Here is a 17,458-nt window from a genome sequence, read left to right on the forward strand (position 1 = left end):
CTATCCCATTTTTTGTCTTTTTAACATTCTTGAAAGAATGCTATTTGTTTATTGTAAATAGAAAATAACTAATTCAGGTAGCTCTTTAAAATTATTTTCGTTTAAACACTGTCAAAGGTCATAATGACATATCAGCGTAATGCACTGCAACTGGCTCTTCGCTTTGGTATTTTATTCAATTTTTGGTAAAATAAAAGTGCCAACATTAAAGCACATTCACACTTCAAAAATTATGCATTGAAGCTACTGCCAACGTTCCAATGCTTGAAAATAGACATCCAAAGTGCAAACCACTGCTTAAATTGTTGATTGTGCTGTTTGCCTATACCTCGTACGTTCGTATGTATGCTATGCATTACTGCACGCACACATAAACACACACATATGTTGCGTTGCAAATAGTGAGATGAGTGTACAACACGTGTGCCTATTCGCGACAGTAAACATACTCACACATACACAGCAACCGTGACAGTTCGGCAAACTAAAGCACGCAGTGTTAATTACGTATATTTTCAGACGCAACATTTCATTGAAGTCACAGATATTCCTTCAAATGTAATAAAAATACAAAATATTACTTCAATTTGTAAATAAATTTTTATTTTTCAACATTTTCAATTTTATTCGTGCTTGAAGTGAACGGAGATTTTGAAGAAAGAAATATAATGGATAGGCAGGGCCCATCGAAGTAAGTAAAAAGTGTTCAAGTAAAAATGTGTATAAAAAAGCGATATTTTGGAAAATTATTTTAAATGCATTTTATATGTTGATTTTTCGTGTCCGCTTAAATGTATAGCAACAAAAAATTTGTGCCGAAATCATATCGTCGGTCCAACTTATCACCAGATCCTGATGAGCTGCAACTTCATCCTGGGCGTGAACAACTAGAATTAGATGCTGCTATTGGTATGATTGTCTTTTTATTATGCGGTTATCCTGAATCAAGCAAATGGCTTACTTGTAAATGCATAAATGTTTCTGGTATTTTGGACACATTTCAATTCAGTTTGAAAACACAATGAATGGGAAAATTCACTGGCATATGAAATTGTTTTTTACGCATCTATTTTATTGTACAGTACGATCACGAATGTATATCTACAAAACAATCCAACAATTTCAGTAAATATTTGAGGTGTAGATTGATCACATTTATTAATTTTAGAAACAATATTTTTGTTATACGTTTTATGACACTTGGAACAATCCGAGCTGATACAGGTTATATTCACTCGATGTGAAAAAAAAATGAGACGAAACATTGAAAACTACATTTTTTTGGATTTGATTTTAAATCATTTTTTTAAAAGAAATAGGTAAAATGGTAATAGTCCATTCGACTCTATGAGTCAATAAAAACTCAGGACAGTAGAGAAAAACTCTCGATTAGACACTTAAATTTTATCATAAAATCCTTTGTCCTCACAAAAATAAGGTGTTGATATGGCTTTGCGTTCGTACTGTCATTTCATTAATTGAACAATATTTTACTTTACAAAGATGTGCTTAATTTATTTTATTTTGAAATCGCGTCTTTACAAAAAAAAGATATAAATTGAAAGTGTCTGATTAAATAACATGTAATATTTATGCAATTGCAATGTTGATACAAGCCAAAATTCAACTACAAACAACGATATCAACGTTCTTCAATCAACTGTATCAACGTTTGGCGATCAAATCACCAGGAAAATGGACACATTCAAAGGTTTGACCTAATTATAATTGAAATTTTCTGTAATTCAAAAGACTATTTGCATAGCTTCTGACGGTGGTGGATAATCCGACCCCACCTGCTCAGAAACTGTGCCCATTTGTAAAAATGGCAGAATTTGCATAGTTTCATATAAAAGTCTCTTAGTTTAAAAAAAAAATTGGTTTTGTTTGTTTTTTTATGCTGTTTTAGATGCTTTGCGGATGGATTCGTATTAATTTGGTATTTGCTATCAATGAAATATCTTTATAGCTCCAAAATAAAATCGATCGTTTTTGGCTACATTGTGCAAACAATGAGAAATATTTGGGCCTCACTAAACATATAAAGAAAGTGAATGGATATCGTTACTGCCCTCAAATTCATCATCATTCTTCAAACAACGAAATAATATCTGCAATCAATTTATTCGCTCTGTTTGGTGAAACCATCAAAAGTTTCCAAGAGTTTGATAGCATAGAATAGAAATGTTAGATAGATCTTCGTTATTCTTCCAGAAACTGAAAACTAATAACAAAATCTCCTTCATTCATTTTTTTAGAAAGCGGTTAATCACAGGAAAGTGGTGTAGGTAATTTAATTAGGCTACGCACGCACAAGACATCTGTCGAACATAGACTAGAATTTTTAACTAAAAAAATTTAGTCAAACGAACCATATTATCCATGTGATTGACTAAGTGTATATGTTTAATAAATGTGTTTTTAACACGATAATTTACACTGAATTCGATAAATTGGAAGAATTATTATTGAGTACGAATTTCAAGTGAATTTATTAGGATTTAGGTCAAGTTACGCCAAAGGGATAATATCTTTATTTAAATGTGAAATCTAACAAAAAAATCGGTTTTTATTTAAATGAAATACAGGTCGGGGTCGATTAAGAGAACCACAACCATCAACATCAACCGCACCAAGATCAACGTCTCAACAAAATCAAACCAGAAAACTTCCAAACTACCGCAAAAGGGCCAGATCATCATCAACTTCATCATCGGCGACATCGTCATCATCATCAACGGTAAATTTTCTTCTTTCTTGCATTAAGTTACAGTTTTTGAATTACGAATCTAAACATACAGATTTTAATAAATTCTAAAATTCTAGGCTGACGGAAACCGGAATAAACCATATTTTCTCGATCCAGCCAGAGAACAAGAGAGAAGGGAGAGAATCGAGAAAATCGACCACACTAGTGGATCTAAAGGAGAAACGGTTCAAATCAAACGCGAAAATGTTCCAGAAGTCAAACGTGAAAATGGACGAGATAAATTACGTGAAAAAGATCGAGTAAGAAGACGTGCAAGTGATCAGAGAAAGAGGAAGGAAAATGGCAGAGATGGCAGCACCAAAAGAGCGGAACGCATGATTGCTCGAGAAAATATTAAAGTAGAAAATGAGCATGAAACTCGGCGTGAGAGGACCGATGAAAATGGTAAAGATCAACCACGATCGGAAAAGCTGCATAGGCGATATCTAAAATATAAAGAAAAGAAGAAGAATGAGGCTGAAAGAAAGATGAGACGAAAAGAAGTAAGAAAAAACAAAAAGAAGATTGCTCAAGCAAATCGGCCAGTAGATGTACCCACCATGCGAGAACCAACTCAAGAAGTAATGCGTGAACCGCCAGCTAGAGAACGCGCTCGGGAACCTGCACATCAACCACAAATCATAATTGTTCCAGTGAGTTTAATTAAAAATACGTTTTTTTATTGTGCTCTCAATTTACATTAATTTTCATATGCACTGTCCATTTTTTTCAGGTACCACAAATGCCAAATTACATGCCACAACCTCACATGCCTTATTTCTATCCTCCAAGTGGATTTCGTCCACCATTTGCACCGCCAATGGCTCATACAGGCTATTATGGACCTATGCCAAGAATGCGGCTTCCGATGAGACCAATACGCCCGTTTCGTGTACGAGCACCACGGCCGTCATTTGAACGATCACCAAGGCCGTCATTTGAAAGAGCACCAAGGTTCCCATTCGAACGAGCGCCGAGACCGTCATTCCAACGACCACCAAGATCAGCTTAATTTTATCCAATTTTACCCCAATACATTGAATAGAATAATGTATTTTAGAAATAAATGTTATCTAATGCTAATTGTAAATCATTTCTCACACATTTTGAGAAAAATATCATTCAATTTAAAAAATATATTTGAATATTTTATTTTAAAAAGAAACTCTTGCGTATTTTAGTCAAATGTATTTTATTTTTCGTGGCAAATCGAAAGTCTTGCAGTCAAATTTAAGCTCAATAGATCTGGGAATAACAACAGCATGTAGTTGCTCTAAATCACCAGTACATTTTAGTAGTAAAAAGAGATTTTCATTTTAGGTTTTTTTTTTGTTTCAGGAAATTGGTTAATTTATTTAACATTTTTATATCATTCAATGCCACGACTTATTTGAAATTATTTGAAAATTACGAATTTGATGCTTATTAAATATTTGTTTCGATGTATTTACATCTAAAGTACAATTAAGTACAACTGAATGACATAACCACAGTTTTGGCATATAAACAAAACGACACGTCAAATTAATGAAAGCGTATCACAGTCACATTTGGTCCATATTTCATTATATTTTTATTTTTTCTGTGGCTCATTTTTAAATTTAAAGTTATTGAATAAATGGCAGAAGAAAATCCAACCGAAAAGCATTGCGAATTATGCAATGTTGCAATTATTCTTCTCTTACCAGTGTCTACGGAATGGAAATTATTCATACGTGAAAAAATAACCAAAGTGAGTCGATTTTTTGAATATTATATTTTTTTTACAATTTCATCAAAGCTATTCTGCTCTTATTCTAATTTAGGATTATGACATCAATAAAATTTGTGCAAATTGCTGGAAAGGTGTTACATCATTCCAAAATGACATCCGTTTTGCAAATTTAGCAAATTATGCTATGAAGAATGAACGAAACCTAAGTGATGTATGTAATCTATGTTGCAGCCCCGTTCTTTCAAATGAACCAGTTAGTTCGTTCCAATTGTCTTTTTTAAGCGACACATATGGGATAAATGTAAGCCTAATTGATATTTTGTTCTATATTCATGAATTTTACAAAGTTCGCTTTTTTAGTTGGAGTCTACCGATAAAATATGCACGAACTGTAAAGATTCTTTGGCAAAATATATGGAACAAGTTGATTGGTGGAATGCGATGATGGGTGGTTTTAAAAAGGCGCCAACATTGGAAAAGGTATTTAAAGAGAATTATCATTGTTCAACAGCTGTCATTTTCTTTGTATTCTCCAAGCTGATAAAATTTATTGATTAACAAAAACAGCTGTTCAAACGTGATCATCAATCGTTCTGTGTTCTTGACTAATGAAATTTAACGTTTTGCACAGATTTCTCTAGTTTCCATGACAGAAAAATTATCCATTTAAATGGATTTTCGTGTTGTCTTGCTAAAATACCGATCATGCAAATTTCGAAGATTATAATTTTATCTCTAGAACTGTCATTCCTCAATGGTGGGTGATTTCAGAAGACAAGTAGTGAAGAGTGGTTATGGTATATCAGATTTTGACTCGTCGCCGTGTCCACAGACAGAAACATCATCATCTGGATCACCTTCAGACTCGCTAAAGTCTAGTGAACATTTGAATACATCATCACCAGAAGCAGAAACAGAAATTATTGTCATGAGTTCAACATCCAATAGTCCAACTGATCCAACAGCCAATAGTCCAAATAATTTGCCGAATTAAGGCGAAAGTTGCAAAAAGTTCACACAACGCTTTTTTTTCTGTGTGCCTTTTGCACTTTATTTCTTTTCATTGCATGGTATTTTCTCTCTCTCTCTCTTAAATTTTCAATTATCGTATTATTCAAAATAAATTAAAATATTTTTTTTGTGTACTTGAAAAGGTGTTTCCTACTACTCATTTTTTCAGATCTTTCACAGGAAACCTTGACCAAATGCGGTTTCGTAATGTAAATAATGAAATGAGAATACATGCTTTTATTTGTTTCAGTCATTTGCTTTGTTTTATTTTTACTCAATTCTTCGTAACCACTATAAAATCAATAGTTTGTAAGTTTCAAACGTGGTATGACATTCATACTCGTCAATTCTTGGAATAGAAGTTTACACGCATATGGCATGGATATTTTTGAAACGCTGGAAGACGATTTGCAATTATGGCACCATGAAGAATATGCCAAGCGTCCACACGTATTACAAACATCAACATCGAATGCATCCGACGATATCATCAAACGTTCCATTATCAACATACTGGCACCATACGAAATTAAACAATCACGTTCCATTTCGCCTAGACGAAGACCACCTTCTCGGCTCCTACCTTGTGTTGGTTGTCGTGTCAGAACTGCTCTGGGACCCCGTGCACGTGCATGCATTTTATCTTGTACCATGTGCTTCAATTTTTGATAGTAAACCTACAAAAAAAATCTTAATTTATATTCAAATACATATAGACAAAGGTAGTTTGCGTTCATTTACCGGTCCCGAATAGATGTACATTTCAAGCGGTTCGCCAGTGATTCCGGAATAGAAAACATCTTTGCCCATGTAATTGTAACCATGTTTAAATAGTTCATCCTGTATATCAGAACATTTTGAGCCACCGAATGCAGTGCCGTAATGAAATTTTCCCTCTAAAAGACCGGCTTTACCACCGAGCAATTCAAGCGATTTTCCCACTGTCATTCGAGACGGAAAACCATGCGGATTCATGACCATATCCGGTGATATACCAAAATCATTGAATGGTAAATCTTCTTGTTCAACTATCAATCCGGTGACACCTTTTTGTCCGTGACGTGAACTAAATTTATCACCAATTTCCGGGCATCGTGTTTGTCGCAATAGAATTTTAATCAGAAAATCTTCTTCAGCATTTGCAGTCACCAATACCTTTTCAATGTAGCTCGGCTCAACGTTTCTGTACGTGATCGGCACCTATCAAACATTATTAAGAGTTTTGAATCCACAAAATACGGTATTAAATCGACAAAAAAAAATTACCGGCGAATATGAAACATTTTGAACTCCAGCCTCTTTTTGTTCAACCGGATTAATCGATGTCACCGATGGCATTTCTTTATTTATCATCGTTTGTTTGTTTTGAACCATTTCACCGGGCGACACAATGCCATCGCTGTCCAATGCTTCATGCCGAAAAATGACTTTGTTTGTGGCCACATCTTTCGATGGACCCATAATACGATCGTACGTTTGATTTGTGTATCGTTTAACCGTACATTTTGTATTTTTATACACCAAACATCGTCCGTATCCGCGATTTATTGATGCTTTGTTCAAAATTAAGGCATCTTCAATATCGTAACCCGAATAACTCATCACCGCCACCGTAGCGTTTTGTCCCGCGGGCAATTTGTCAAAGTGTGTCAATTCGATTGTTTTTGAACGAACCATTGGGGTCTGTAAGAATGAAAATCGAAAATGTGACAGTTTACGGGCGATTATTTTTTTTCATTTCCCTTACCTGAGGATAAACGATATTATACATAAGAGTATCGATGCGATTTTTCTGATTGTATCCAATGATTCCCATGGCCTGTTTTCCCATAGCACATTGATATGTATTACGTGGACTTTGATTATGGTGAGGATATGGCACCAATCCAGCGCACACACCGAGTAAAGTGAATGGTTCGATTTCCAAATGGGTTGTTTTCTCAGCGATAATTTCGTGCTCTCTAGTCGCGATGAATGAATCATTCTCTTCATTTACATCAAGATATTCTATCAGACCGTCGGAGATGAAATCATCAAATTTTCGAATACCTTCATTCAATTCCTCAATATGACGTGGTTTAACTAATGGAACACCTTTTTCAACAATAATATATGGACGACACAGTCGACCGCCGTCAGTGTGAATGTAAACGCAACGTTGCAAATGATTTGTGTGAATGGATACAAAACTTCCAATGCGACCTTTACGACGTAGCAATCGAAACGCTTGAAGCAATCGTCGATAATCATGTATAACGCCCAGAATGTTACCATTGATGAAAACCATCATTTCACGACTATTATTTATACTTTCACCGCTCAACAAACGTATATCTTCCAAATATGAAGCAATGAAACGAATGACTGGCTCTTTATCAACATCAGTTGTGATGTGTGTCATCAGCGCCAAATTCTTTACTAAACCACAAGCTTCTCCTTCTGGTGTATCGGATGGACACAGCATACCCCATTGACTTGGCTGTAACGAACGCGGACCAGACACTTTTCGCGATTTTTCAAATTGTGAATTAACTCTTGTCATCATACCTAAGCGTAATTTAAACGAAATTAGAAATATAAATTTAAAAAAATGCATGTTGTTCAACATACCCAATGCCGAAATGTAACTTAGTCGCGATAAAACTTGTGTCACACCAGCACGTTCCATTTTGAAACGTTTAATAGTCCAATTTCCCGTCGAAATAGCACTTTCAAGGCCAGCCGTGATTTGGGCGGCTCGCATGTGCTTCACAATATCAAATTGAGCGGCTTTTATTTTCGGTATATTCTTGTCGGCAATTGTTTTCAATTCCCAATTGAAACGTTTGAATAAATCCTCAAACATGAGTGACAACAACGAACCGGCCAATTCAAGCCGTTTATTTCCATAATAATCGCGATCGTCAACAGCAGCGTCATTCATTTCAGCTGCCATAATTCGGCGCACCATTAATGCCACATAAATTGCTTTAATTTGGAAATTGTATCGTTCGACTGGAACGTGAGCTAAAATTGTTGATGCAAGCAATTCTCTGGCCTCATCCGGCGGTGTTAAATGCTTTGTAGCTGCTGTTGTAAATCTTTTGGCAATCAATTTCGTGCCCATATACTCTAATGCACGTTGCTGTGTGAAAATCTTATTGTTAACAACATCAAGAAGTGACGGTTGAAATCGATTTTGGGTATGTTCATCCGTTCCGATGTATTGCATTATTTCTTGATCCGTTGACAAGCCCATAGCTTTGAAAATAATAGCAATCGGTATGTCATCGGTCATAGAATTATGGCGTAGAAAGTATTTTCCACCGCGACTCAAAACAATCGTTCTTGATTTCTTTTCATGTGTTGAACTCGTTACAATGCACTGCATTATACCATTGTAGTCCTCCGTAATCATTTTGTTGTGTGACATTTGCTCTTGAATCAAAATGACCTTCTCCTGTCCACGGACCACAAAATAACCGCCTGGATCGTGTGGACATTCATTTAGCTGTGACATTTCAAATTCCGATTTATTGTTTAGCACACACATCGATGAGCGTAACATGATTGGCATCCGACCAATCAATAAATTCGAGCGAACGACACGTTGTGTGCCACGGGTGTATTCAATATCAACGGTTATCGGTGCTGAATAAGTCATATCTCTCAGCCGGCATTCGTGTGGCGTTGTATTTTTTGTTATGTTAAAACCATCTTCGACATCCGGTCGGCCAACATAAACGTTCAAATATCTTAGATAAAATGTTGGATCTACATCGCTAAGCACTTTTTCATTGGCTTTGACAATGTTTTTAATGTCTGTATTCACAAAATAATTGAAGGAGTCAATATGTTGTCTTACTAAACCTTTGATTTGTAAAAATGCCGGCACCAATTTCCATTTATCCTGTGTGACGAACGAAACAGAATTTCACATTTATTCAGACATTTTGAAAATTTTCCAAATTAAAACTACAACTAAAATCACATTTTTGGAATATTTCATCAATTATAATAAATATTTCAATATTAAATCACATCTAACCTCAATGGATTTGATCGGCTCTCGCAGACGTTTTGGATCGTCAATAAAAATACTATTTATTTCGGGCATTTTGTTAATACACTAATCGCTACGTCCGTTTAATAAAATGAACACTCATATTTTGATGCTATTTAAACACAATTTTGTTTAGTTAATTAGCAAAAAAGTAAGCCTTGCTTTGCATTCAATATTCCACTGAGATGTTAAAACATTATGCTCATTAAAAAAACCAAATAACAATACACGTGAAGGCGATTTTGACATTTTGCCGTTTGACATTTATCGTACATGTGAGTGTATGCTTCTATTTCTGTGTATGTATGTGTTAATGACTTTTTTACTACTATGCTCTGCTATAATTTTCTATTTTAAATGAACATTAGTTTGCCGTTGAAACTATGAAGATTCAACCAAAAAAAATTGGTAGACGATATATCATGAGGATATTTGTTTTATTTTATGAAATTCTATATGGCATTCAGTGTTGGTGTTCTGTGAGATATATTTTAAATAATGGGTTCTCTTGAGAATGTCTGCTGTTATTTGAGTTTCCGACTTTTTTCTATGGAAAATAATGCGATGAAAAATCACAGACTGAATCAGAATACATGTTCAATTTTACGGTAATCATTTTCAAATTATAACCTCAACGAATGCATAATTATTAAGGAATTTAAAAGTGAAAATAGACATTTCGTATCAAAATAAAAATAAATTTTGATAAAGAAATTTTATTCACATTATATTTAAGTCGTTTTAAAAATTATTCCTTGAATTTAATGTATTTTCTAAAGAATTACAGCCGGACTCGTGGCTTTAGTCTTGTTAATTGTTTGCACAAATGAATCGCTGTGTAGACATTTATTTTTGTCATAAAAATAAATAAAATATATTTTATTGGTACACGACAGCGTTTAATGAACAGATATCGACAGCGCTATGTAACGACAACGAAAAAAAAAAACAATTGTTCTTGAAAAAATAATCCATATGTGGCATTGAAAAAGAAAACAATCTATTCAATATAAAAATTGGTAGGAAATCGTTATTTTATCAGTTCACCTGTGACCACGCGTTATTTCAATCGACATTCATCAGCTAAATAATTTCTTTAAAAAAATGCAACTTTCTATTTTGCAACATTGCAATTTAATCGTGTGGATTTTATTACCATCGGTAAACCAATTCAATTTCATCTACCTTCACTCTAAATCAAATATTATCTTACAGTTTCTTCTTATTTCGGCCATTTCTAACGAAACATATAACGAAGAAGATGAACTCAGTATGGAAACGACGGTTGAAATGGACGACTTCCCAGAGTTATGTGAAGACGAAGCAGCACCCATTCTTGGTATACCTTCTATAGGAAGCATGCCAGCACAGCCTAACGTTGATCCAAGTGTATTTCTTTCTGTATTATCCAAGGCTATGGATCTTCTTCAAGAGAAATTGCAGGATGCGTTAATGTTGAATGAGTTGGGTTCATGCCCGCAAATCAAGCCGATCAATATTTTTTTGGAAAAAAATCCATATATAAATTACCAAGATTTGTTGGATAAAAATGAAGGTTTGGAGGCTTTAAAGAAACTTGTTGAATTAAGATCTGAAGTTAACATGAAAATGCCAGGCGTTTAAAAATCATTTTAATCACTTCTTTTTTAAAACACAAACAAACAGAATCTATATTTATTACAATTAAATGAAATGACTTACGATTACTTATATCATATATACAATACATATATAAAATGAGAACGAAATATACTTAAAATCTGTATTTTATCCGAAAATAAAAGTATTAAAAAAAAAAACACACAATTTCCCTTATAACTAATCATTCAATGCTCCCCTTGCATTATTTTAATTCGGATTTTGTGGTGTTGTGAAACATATTGAAGTCTGCGTTTGACGCAAATTATTCACATTTTTCAATTTTTCCAACAGTAAACGATGTATTTCGATTTTCAGTTCCATTTGAGCGATGTCATTCAGTCTTTCCATTTGTACGGCGAGATCCATTAAAAAATAATTGACAATTGGTCCGGTTGATACCGGAACGGTGATGATTCGTTGTTGATTATTCATTGAATATTTGGTATCGAGCGGACTGGTTGTTGTACTTTGTGCGGGTTCAGCAGCTGCAGCAGCGGAAGTGGCATACATTGTATGTGGTGCATTTGCCGTTCCATTGTTAATTGATACGCAATTTGCTTGTGCGTCCATCATATCGTTTCGAATTTGAATGGGATTGGCTTGTGCTGCTGTAGGTAAATAAGCCACCAAATACTGATTCATTTTATTGTCTGTCGTTACAGGCGTACCGGTGGCTGTAAACATCGGTGTTGTTGTTAGCGTGCACAGTGCATCGGTACGTGAAATGTTTGTCGAATCGGCTGCTTGGGCGGCTGTTTCAGTCACTGACGCATCATGATACATTTGTGAACTGCCATAACTGCTTTCCGATTGACTTTCACAATTCTCTTCATTTTCGTATGTCTCATCACACTCTTCTGGCTCTTCGTCATCACACATATCGGACAGAATTGATAAATCCAGCTCAGGATCTTTTTTTATCTCATCGGTTGCCGTCCAATCCATATGCGGTATTAGAAACTTCAAGGCTTCGTAACAATTCCATTGGATTGCCGAACGTTTCTCATTTTTCTTGATCTTTTTTATGATTATGCGACGCTGTTGAATGCGTAACGTTTTCCATTTCTTTTTGCACTCTTCAGCTAGAAAAAGAAACGAGGATTTAACTCAATTGTGGCGATAATTATTAGAAATGTCTTACCATTCTTTTCCACAATCGCCGCATTTGTTGATATCGTTTTCCAAATATCCTGCAAAATTTCAACATTTTTGTAGAGAATTTTATTTAATTTCCTTTGTACGTGTAATCTTACTTCCTTTGTACGTGTTTGATTGTAGTCAGGATCTCGTCGATCGTATAAACTTGGATTTTTACGCACAGCATGTATCAGTGCTTGCACTTCATCAAATGTCCAATTCTTTTTTGCCGCACTCATTTCTATTCACATTTATTTCACAACCGTGAGCGATTTTTATTATTGAATTTTGCTTTTGTTGAAATTCTTTTCTATTTCAGCACGTATAAAATTATGTGTAAACAATACATTTTTCACTTTTCAATGAAACTACAGGATGATTGACAACTTTTGTCAAACCACAAAAACTGTCTATTTAAGATATCAAAGCCGTTTGAAAATTATAGCAGTCATCAAAGATTGCTTTTGAGGGTTTTATTGTCTCCAATTCTTGTTCCCAATTTTTTTTTCAAACACATTGACACACAATTTATTATATTTTTGAATATTTTTCATGAAAAAAAAAACTGAAAATTAAAAAATTTGTTTGGTTTAGTGTCAAATGATTGACAAAACATTATTTTAGAACAGAAAAAAAGTCGCAAACATTTGACACTTGTGTCAAACAAACACGCTGAAACTTCACGTTGAACACTCAGAGTGAGTATCTTGTTTAGGTTTTGAACAATTTGTTTAATTTCAAGCATACGTTTTTTCACGCACCAAATAGAAGGATGGCAAATGACGGTAAGCAGAAATTGAATGGAGACCCAATGTTCAATTGTAGCCAAGTGTAACACACATTGTTTGTTTTGTTTTCAGAGAGTGTGATTAAGCGGCGCTTATTAATCGATGGTGATGGAACCGGTGATGACCGTCGTTTGAATGTGCTGCTAAAAAGTTTCATCAAATGGAGTAACACAAAAGACACCGCTGAAAATACGTAAATAAATCTCATCAAAATGCTTCCTGTTCGTAGTAGTTCCGATATTAATTGAGTGTTTTGATTTCAGGCAAGCGGCTTATGATCGTATGTTGGGCCAATTGGCACAGTGTGAATTCACTGTACGCAAATCAGCATTTTGCCGTAAAATGATGCAAGACGAACTGGATAATTATAAGGATATATCAAAGGCAATTGATGGTGGCATTGAACAAGCCAAAGTTCAGATTACACAAAGCAAAGAAAATTTGGTGATAGCGAAAAAGATACGCAAAAATCGCATGGAATATGATGTTTTGGCAAAGGTCATTTCACAGCAACCGGATCGCAAGGAAACCATGGCCAAACTTGAATCGCTGAAAAAAGATTTGGATAATTTGAAGGACTCGCGAACGAAACTGGATCAAAAATTGGAAAACCGACGAAATGATTTTACGGTGCTGATGCGATCTATTCAAGAATTGCAGAAAAAGTTGGACGGTGAAGATGTTACAGAGATTGATGAAGAGAGTGGTGACAGTAAGGATGATATCGAAATGATGTCGGTTGATGGTGAAATTTTAGATGATTCCAAATAGAACTGAATAATACTTTTTTGTCAAGACTTTGCACTAGGAATATAAGAAGAGAAAACATTTGTATTAAAGTATAAGATGAATAAAAAATGGCATTTATCATAAGCTTTCTAAATGACTCGAATTGAATATCGGTTTGGTTTTGGTTGTACTTTAAACAAAATAAAGTAAGCAAAGTTATAAAACAATGGTTTGTATGGCAAATATACATGCACAATGTGTCGCTCATCAAGCGCCAACTTAAGTAAATAGTAAATACTTGAATGTATGAGTAAGAAATGGTGCTACTGCTACTATGTATATTGCGTTTTCATTTCAATCAATACATTCGCATAATTTTCGCAACACGTCATTAGAGCTCAGTACAGTAGCACCATATTCACGCCGATTGATATTTGCGCAACGGATTTTGTGTAATCATATATTTTCTAAAAAAGTCGCTCATACCGCATTCAAAGCCAACTCTCAAAATTTCTTTGAAATATTACAAACTATTTGAATTGTTTGCGATTGCAATTCAGTGGAAAAGTCATCATGGCCACTTGGATAAAACCAAAATTACCTTGTTGTGAAGAGAACGAGAAAAATCGAAAAGCAAGTGCCGACGGAGAAAATAATGCTAAAATACATTGTGATTACTGTCAATGTACATTTTCGGAAAAAAATTCACAAAATAACCATTCCAAAGACGAACATGGATGTCGACAATGCAATCGAATGTATCTGACCAAACGCAACCGTATTCGGCATCGGGAGTTGCATAAACAAGAAGAGCTAAATAAACAAACGAAAGCAGCCGCAGAAAAAAAAGAGCGGGAAAATGACAATAGAAAAAATAAAAAGAAGACGTACGCATTTGTCACCGATTTTCTTATCCCAAAAAAATTGGACGAGTTCGAACCAGATCCCGAATGTCTGTATGATTTTAATTTCATTTTCCGTGTATATCGATGGATAGTGGAAAAAGACGATCTCGTGTTCTTTATTAAAAGAATGAAAATGCATTTTGGTGATGTTTATGAACTCATTGAAGCTGATGAGGTTATATATTTACTACAAAATGGTGCGGTGTCAATTGACGATGCATCTAAATGGATAGATAGAATAGTCACAGAATCTAAACCGGTGATTGAATATTTTCTGGACAATGGCATCAAAATTGAACCACGTTGGGTTGCCCGTAATATCACCGATAACCGCCTAATCGAACGCATTAAAATAAAGCATCAATTCACATTTAACGAAGTTTACACATCAAACTATAGATCAAACTGTAAAACAAAAAAACTTTCCGATTTTGAAAGAGATTGTTTTTATGTCAATGTTCACCATCATTTTCCGAATCCAGATTTTGTAGACCCATTTAAGAATCCATATGAAGAATACACCCATGTGACTAGCCAACACGTCAAAGATATTTTAAACAATCGTTATTGGTATAACCAAAAGGATGATGAGCTGTTTATTTTGGTTGGTGAAAAATATGGTAATAAGCGGCGACGTCACATATCACTTGGCACTTGCAAAAATTTCATGAACAGAGATGTTAAAACGTTAATCGACAACTATAACAGTACTATTTACGATTATGAGGCTGCAAAAGAAAAAGTGAGCAAATTATTTGCTCAACTGGAGACGATTAAATGCGATGTGGAAAGGCGAAAGTCGGGAGAATACGCATGGATTTCGGCCGAATTATTTAAAGGAGCATTGCCGGAGAGAAACACTTATGCCGCAGATATAGCCAAATTGTATTTCATCATTTCACAGATAGAATTTCTTACTAATTAAGAACGTGAGTTTTTTTGTTAATTTTATATATAGGATTCCATGAATTTAAGTAATATTTTTTTTATTACCTTTTTATTCACAGGCAACCAGGAATGTACTTCAAAGGTGATTCATAGATAGATAGAATAGATTTCCCCTCCACTGAAATATCTGAAACTAAGTTAATATTAACTCAAATACGAAACAAAATTATTATTACTTAAGTACACAATATTTGCACTCAAATCTAAATTTTTCAACCGAATTTATTCCATCTTTTATTGTATACAACTTCTATAGTTTATTACTATATAGTTAGGTATTTCGAAGAAATGAATTTTGTAGCTGTGAATAAAATTATTATGTTGAACAGTGTTTTGTTATCTAAAGTGACAAGTTAAATATCATTCAAAAATGTAATTTGAAGTAAGGAAAAGAACTGATTACTAACTACGATTACTAAGAAGGGATGCTTGGATCAAAAATTGTTATTTGCGGTGTTTAATAAATAAATAACTTAGTTGCATAAAAAGTTGTGTATTCAATCGTATGTTAACTGCTGTCATTCATAATTATGTAGTATGAGAACACAGTTTTAATCAGCTTTAATTCAAAATAGGAATAAATTAAATAATATGTGTGTCAGTTTCAGTAAGAAGGAGCGTTTCAAAAATCTTACACCGGCGAAAGTTTCCAAATTCAAAATAATCGCGTTGAAACCATGGTAAAATATTGGGCGTTGGGCATTTGCTATCATAAGGATAAAATAATTCTGAAGATCGAACGATTGAATTGAAGTCCAATTACATTCGTAGAGAAGGTTAAGCATTCGAAACTATTTGATGCCATATTTCCAAAGAAATTGTACAAAAATAGGTTTGTAAGGGAATAAATGGCAAACATTCCGAAAAGACGAACGTTAATATCGATTTGCTGTGATTGCTGCAATTTAAATTACAGATAATGTAATTCAAATGACAAAAATCGTAAGAAGAAAAAAAAATTACGAAATGTTACCATATCCAGTTGAAGCATAGTGCATGCCAACATTAGCACGTTGTATGTGAGTATGAAGAAAAGAATAATTTGATAAACCTCCGCGGAGAATGAAAACCAACTGGAAATAAATGGTTCACAAAAATCTCGCGAGCAATCAATAAACATCGGGCCAAATTAAAAGTTATGATTCTTATTGGTACCATCCAACATACGTCCTCAAGGGAAAAATTTGGAATGTAATTGAAAAAAATCGAGAGGGGTAAGCAAAAAAGTGAACTTTTACCTTACTTTTTTCGTTTTTTTTTTTGCTCTTCACTTTTTTGGCCAAAATCCTTAGCAAATTGAAAGAATTCTTTGAAATTTTTTAAAGGGTAACACTTCGTCAGGTGGGGGGGACCCCTGCTGAGGACATATGGCATCCAATTTGCGCAGTTCATGTTGAAATATTTTATAAAACGATTGATGATGCAAACACATCGAAATGAAGATCAGAACAACAGGGCCACTTAATATTAAGAAGAAAAACGAGCCCGTTATGCAATAAGCCATTTCGCCATATATCTAATAAGCATTGATTGGTCCCATGGAAATCTTAGGTTAATTCAATATGTGATTATATTTTTTTCTTCTATTTAAAATTCGGTCCATTACTCACATCATATTAAAGAGTAAATATACGTGATTTCGATCAAATTCTACGTATTTATATAGACAGTTTAAAATTGAAAACACACATGCACATAAATTACACATAGGTATTCCACAAAGTACCCACTTGAAGTAAAACATCCATAAACATTCGCAATAATTGTTTACACGAGTTAAAAATTGGTCAGAGT

The 17,458-nt window shown here is 34.2% G+C and overlaps 7 protein-coding genes across 10 annotated transcripts; 5 read left to right on the plus strand and 2 right to left on the minus strand.

Moving 5' to 3' along the window:
- Positions 1 to 448: 448 nt before the first annotated feature.
- LOC116343029 (stress response protein nst1-like) lies at positions 449 to 3,910 on the plus strand. 3 transcript variants are annotated; one of them, XM_031770897.1, is made up of 6 exons: positions 449 to 558; positions 640 to 691; positions 800 to 909; positions 2,589 to 2,740; positions 2,827 to 3,402; positions 3,483 to 3,910. In XM_031770897.1, the coding sequence occupies exons 2-6, from the start codon at positions 669 to 671 to the stop codon at positions 3,759 to 3,761; spliced, it is 1,140 nt and encodes a 379-aa protein (XP_031626757.1). In that variant the 5' UTR covers positions 449 to 558; positions 640 to 668; the 3' UTR covers positions 3,762 to 3,910. The 3 variants fall into 3 exon arrangements, with proteins under 3 accessions (XP_031626757.1, XP_031626758.1, XP_031626759.1); XM_031770898.1 differs by lacking the exons at positions 449 to 558; positions 640 to 691; positions 800 to 909 and adding exons at positions 916 to 1,711; positions 1,910 to 2,284; XM_031770899.1 differs by lacking the exons at positions 449 to 558; positions 640 to 691; positions 800 to 909 and adding exons at positions 916 to 1,711; positions 1,910 to 2,275.
- Positions 3,911 to 4,273: 363 nt separating this feature from the next.
- LOC116342784 lies at positions 4,274 to 5,727 on the plus strand. Of its 2 annotated transcripts, none has more exons than XM_031770527.1 (4): positions 4,274 to 4,481; positions 4,555 to 4,764; positions 4,824 to 4,943; positions 5,031 to 5,727. In XM_031770527.1, exons 1-4 carry the CDS (start codon positions 4,368 to 4,370, stop codon positions 5,070 to 5,072), a joined length of 486 nt encoding a protein of 161 aa, XP_031626387.1. In that variant the 5' UTR covers positions 4,274 to 4,367; the 3' UTR covers positions 5,073 to 5,727. The 2 variants fall into 2 exon arrangements, with proteins under 2 accessions (XP_031626387.1, XP_031626388.1); XM_031770528.1 differs by having other exon boundaries at positions 5,095 to 5,727.
- On the minus strand, positions 5,694 to 9,740 carry LOC116342782 (DNA-directed RNA polymerase III subunit RPC2). The gene is made up of 6 exons (XM_031770524.1): positions 9,502 to 9,740; positions 8,085 to 9,363; positions 7,222 to 8,021; positions 6,741 to 7,157; positions 6,216 to 6,674; positions 5,694 to 6,151 (listed from the first exon to the last, which is right to left on the minus strand). The coding sequence occupies exons 1-6, from the start codon at positions 9,568 to 9,570 to the stop codon at positions 5,774 to 5,776; spliced, it is 3,402 nt and encodes a 1,133-aa protein (XP_031626384.1). The 5' UTR covers positions 9,571 to 9,740; the 3' UTR covers positions 5,694 to 5,773.
- Positions 9,741 to 10,517: 777 nt separating this feature from the next.
- Positions 10,518 to 11,285, plus strand: LOC116342785. Its single transcript, XM_031770529.1, has 2 exons — positions 10,518 to 10,677; positions 10,732 to 11,285. The coding sequence occupies exons 1-2, from the start codon at positions 10,621 to 10,623 to the stop codon at positions 11,137 to 11,139; spliced, it is 465 nt and encodes a 154-aa protein (XP_031626389.1). The 5' UTR covers positions 10,518 to 10,620; the 3' UTR covers positions 11,140 to 11,285.
- On the minus strand, positions 11,279 to 12,661 carry LOC116342783. The gene is made up of 3 exons (XM_031770525.1): positions 12,411 to 12,661; positions 12,299 to 12,347; positions 11,279 to 12,239 (listed from the first exon to the last, which is right to left on the minus strand). The coding sequence occupies exons 1-3, from the start codon at positions 12,531 to 12,533 to the stop codon at positions 11,365 to 11,367; spliced, it is 1,047 nt and encodes a 348-aa protein (XP_031626385.1). The 5' UTR covers positions 12,534 to 12,661; the 3' UTR covers positions 11,279 to 11,364.
- A 292-nt stretch (positions 12,662 to 12,953) lies between these two features.
- Positions 12,954 to 13,979, plus strand: LOC116343061 (THO complex subunit 7 homolog). The gene is made up of 3 exons (XM_031770949.1): positions 12,954 to 13,079; positions 13,155 to 13,275; positions 13,346 to 13,979. Exons 1-3 carry the CDS (start codon positions 13,067 to 13,069, stop codon positions 13,851 to 13,853), a joined length of 642 nt encoding a protein of 213 aa, XP_031626809.1. The 5' UTR covers positions 12,954 to 13,066; the 3' UTR covers positions 13,854 to 13,979.
- Positions 13,980 to 14,192: 213 nt separating this feature from the next.
- On the plus strand, positions 14,193 to 16,119 carry LOC116343060. Its single transcript, XM_031770948.1, has 2 exons — positions 14,193 to 15,645; positions 15,724 to 16,119. Exon 1 carries the CDS (start codon positions 14,385 to 14,387, stop codon positions 15,639 to 15,641), a length of 1,257 nt encoding a protein of 418 aa, XP_031626808.1. The 5' UTR covers positions 14,193 to 14,384; the 3' UTR covers positions 15,642 to 15,645; positions 15,724 to 16,119.
- The last annotated feature ends 1,339 nt before the right edge of the window (positions 16,120 to 17,458 follow it).

This window comes from Contarinia nasturtii, unplaced genomic scaffold (genome assembly GCF_009176525.2).
Source record: "Contarinia nasturtii isolate CC-2019 unplaced genomic scaffold, AAFC_CNas_1.1 Cnas_scaffold_928, whole genome shotgun sequence".
NCBI classification, from domain to species: Eukaryota; Metazoa; Arthropoda; class Insecta; order Diptera; family Cecidomyiidae; genus Contarinia; species Contarinia nasturtii.

What these genes read in the sequence shown, in the direction of transcription:
- LOC116342783 (XM_031770525.1), bottom strand. Translation starts at nt 12,533, where the DNA reads ATGAGTGCGGCAAAAAAGAATTGGACATTTGATGAAGTGCAAGCACTG. An exon ending in ATCAAACACGTACAAAGGAA is followed by an intron (nt 12,348 to 12,410) that starts GTAAGATTACAC and finishes GAAATTTTGCAG; the next exon opens with GATATTTGGAAAACGATATC. An exon ending in GGCGATTGTGGAAAAGAATG is followed by an intron (nt 12,240 to 12,298) that starts GTAAGACATTTC and finishes TTCTTTTTCTAG; the next exon opens with CTGAAGAGTGCAAAAAGAAA.
- LOC116342784 (XM_031770527.1), top strand. Translation starts at nt 4,368, where the DNA reads ATGGCAGAAGAAAATCCAACCGAAAAGCATTGCGAATTATGCAATGTT. An exon ending in TACGTGAAAAAATAACCAAA is followed by an intron (nt 4,482 to 4,554) that starts GTGAGTCGATTT and finishes ATTCTAATTTAG; the next exon opens with GATTATGACATCAATAAAAT. An exon ending in GCGACACATATGGGATAAAT is followed by an intron (nt 4,765 to 4,823) that starts GTAAGCCTAATT and finishes TCGCTTTTTTAG; the next exon opens with TTGGAGTCTACCGATAAAAT.
- LOC116343029 (XM_031770897.1), top strand. Translation starts at nt 669, where the DNA reads ATGGATAGGCAGGGCCCATCGAA. An exon ending in CATCGTCATCATCATCAACG is followed by an intron (nt 2,741 to 2,826) that starts GTAAATTTTCTT and finishes CTAAAATTCTAG; the next exon opens with GCTGACGGAAACCGGAATAA. An exon ending in CACAAATCATAATTGTTCCA is followed by an intron (nt 3,403 to 3,482) that starts GTGAGTTTAATT and finishes CATTTTTTTCAG; the next exon opens with GTACCACAAATGCCAAATTA.
- LOC116342782 (XM_031770524.1), bottom strand. Translation starts at nt 9,570, where the DNA reads ATGCCCGAAATAAATAGTATTTTTATTGACGATCCAAAACGTCTGCGA. An exon ending in AAGTTACATTTCGGCATTGG is followed by an intron (nt 8,022 to 8,084) that starts GTATGTTGAACA and finishes AATTACGCTTAG; the next exon opens with GTATGATGACAAGAGTTAAT. An exon ending in TGTACATCTATTCGGGACCG is followed by an intron (nt 6,152 to 6,215) that starts GTAAATGAACGC and finishes TTTTTTTTGTAG; the next exon opens with GTTTACTATCAAAAATTGAA.
- LOC116343061 (XM_031770949.1), top strand. An exon ending in AAAGACACCGCTGAAAATAC is followed by an intron (nt 13,276 to 13,345) that starts GTAAATAAATCT and finishes TTTTGATTTCAG; the next exon opens with GCAAGCGGCTTATGATCGTA.
- LOC116343060 (XM_031770948.1), top strand. Translation starts at nt 14,385, where the DNA reads ATGGCCACTTGGATAAAACCAAAATTACCTTGTTGTGAAGAGAACGAG.
- LOC116342785 (XM_031770529.1), top strand. Translation starts at nt 10,621, where the DNA reads ATGCAACTTTCTATTTTGCAACATTGCAATTTAATCGTGTGGATTTTA. An exon ending in TGTGGATTTTATTACCATCG is followed by an intron (nt 10,678 to 10,731) that starts GTAAACCAATTC and finishes ATTATCTTACAG; the next exon opens with TTTCTTCTTATTTCGGCCAT.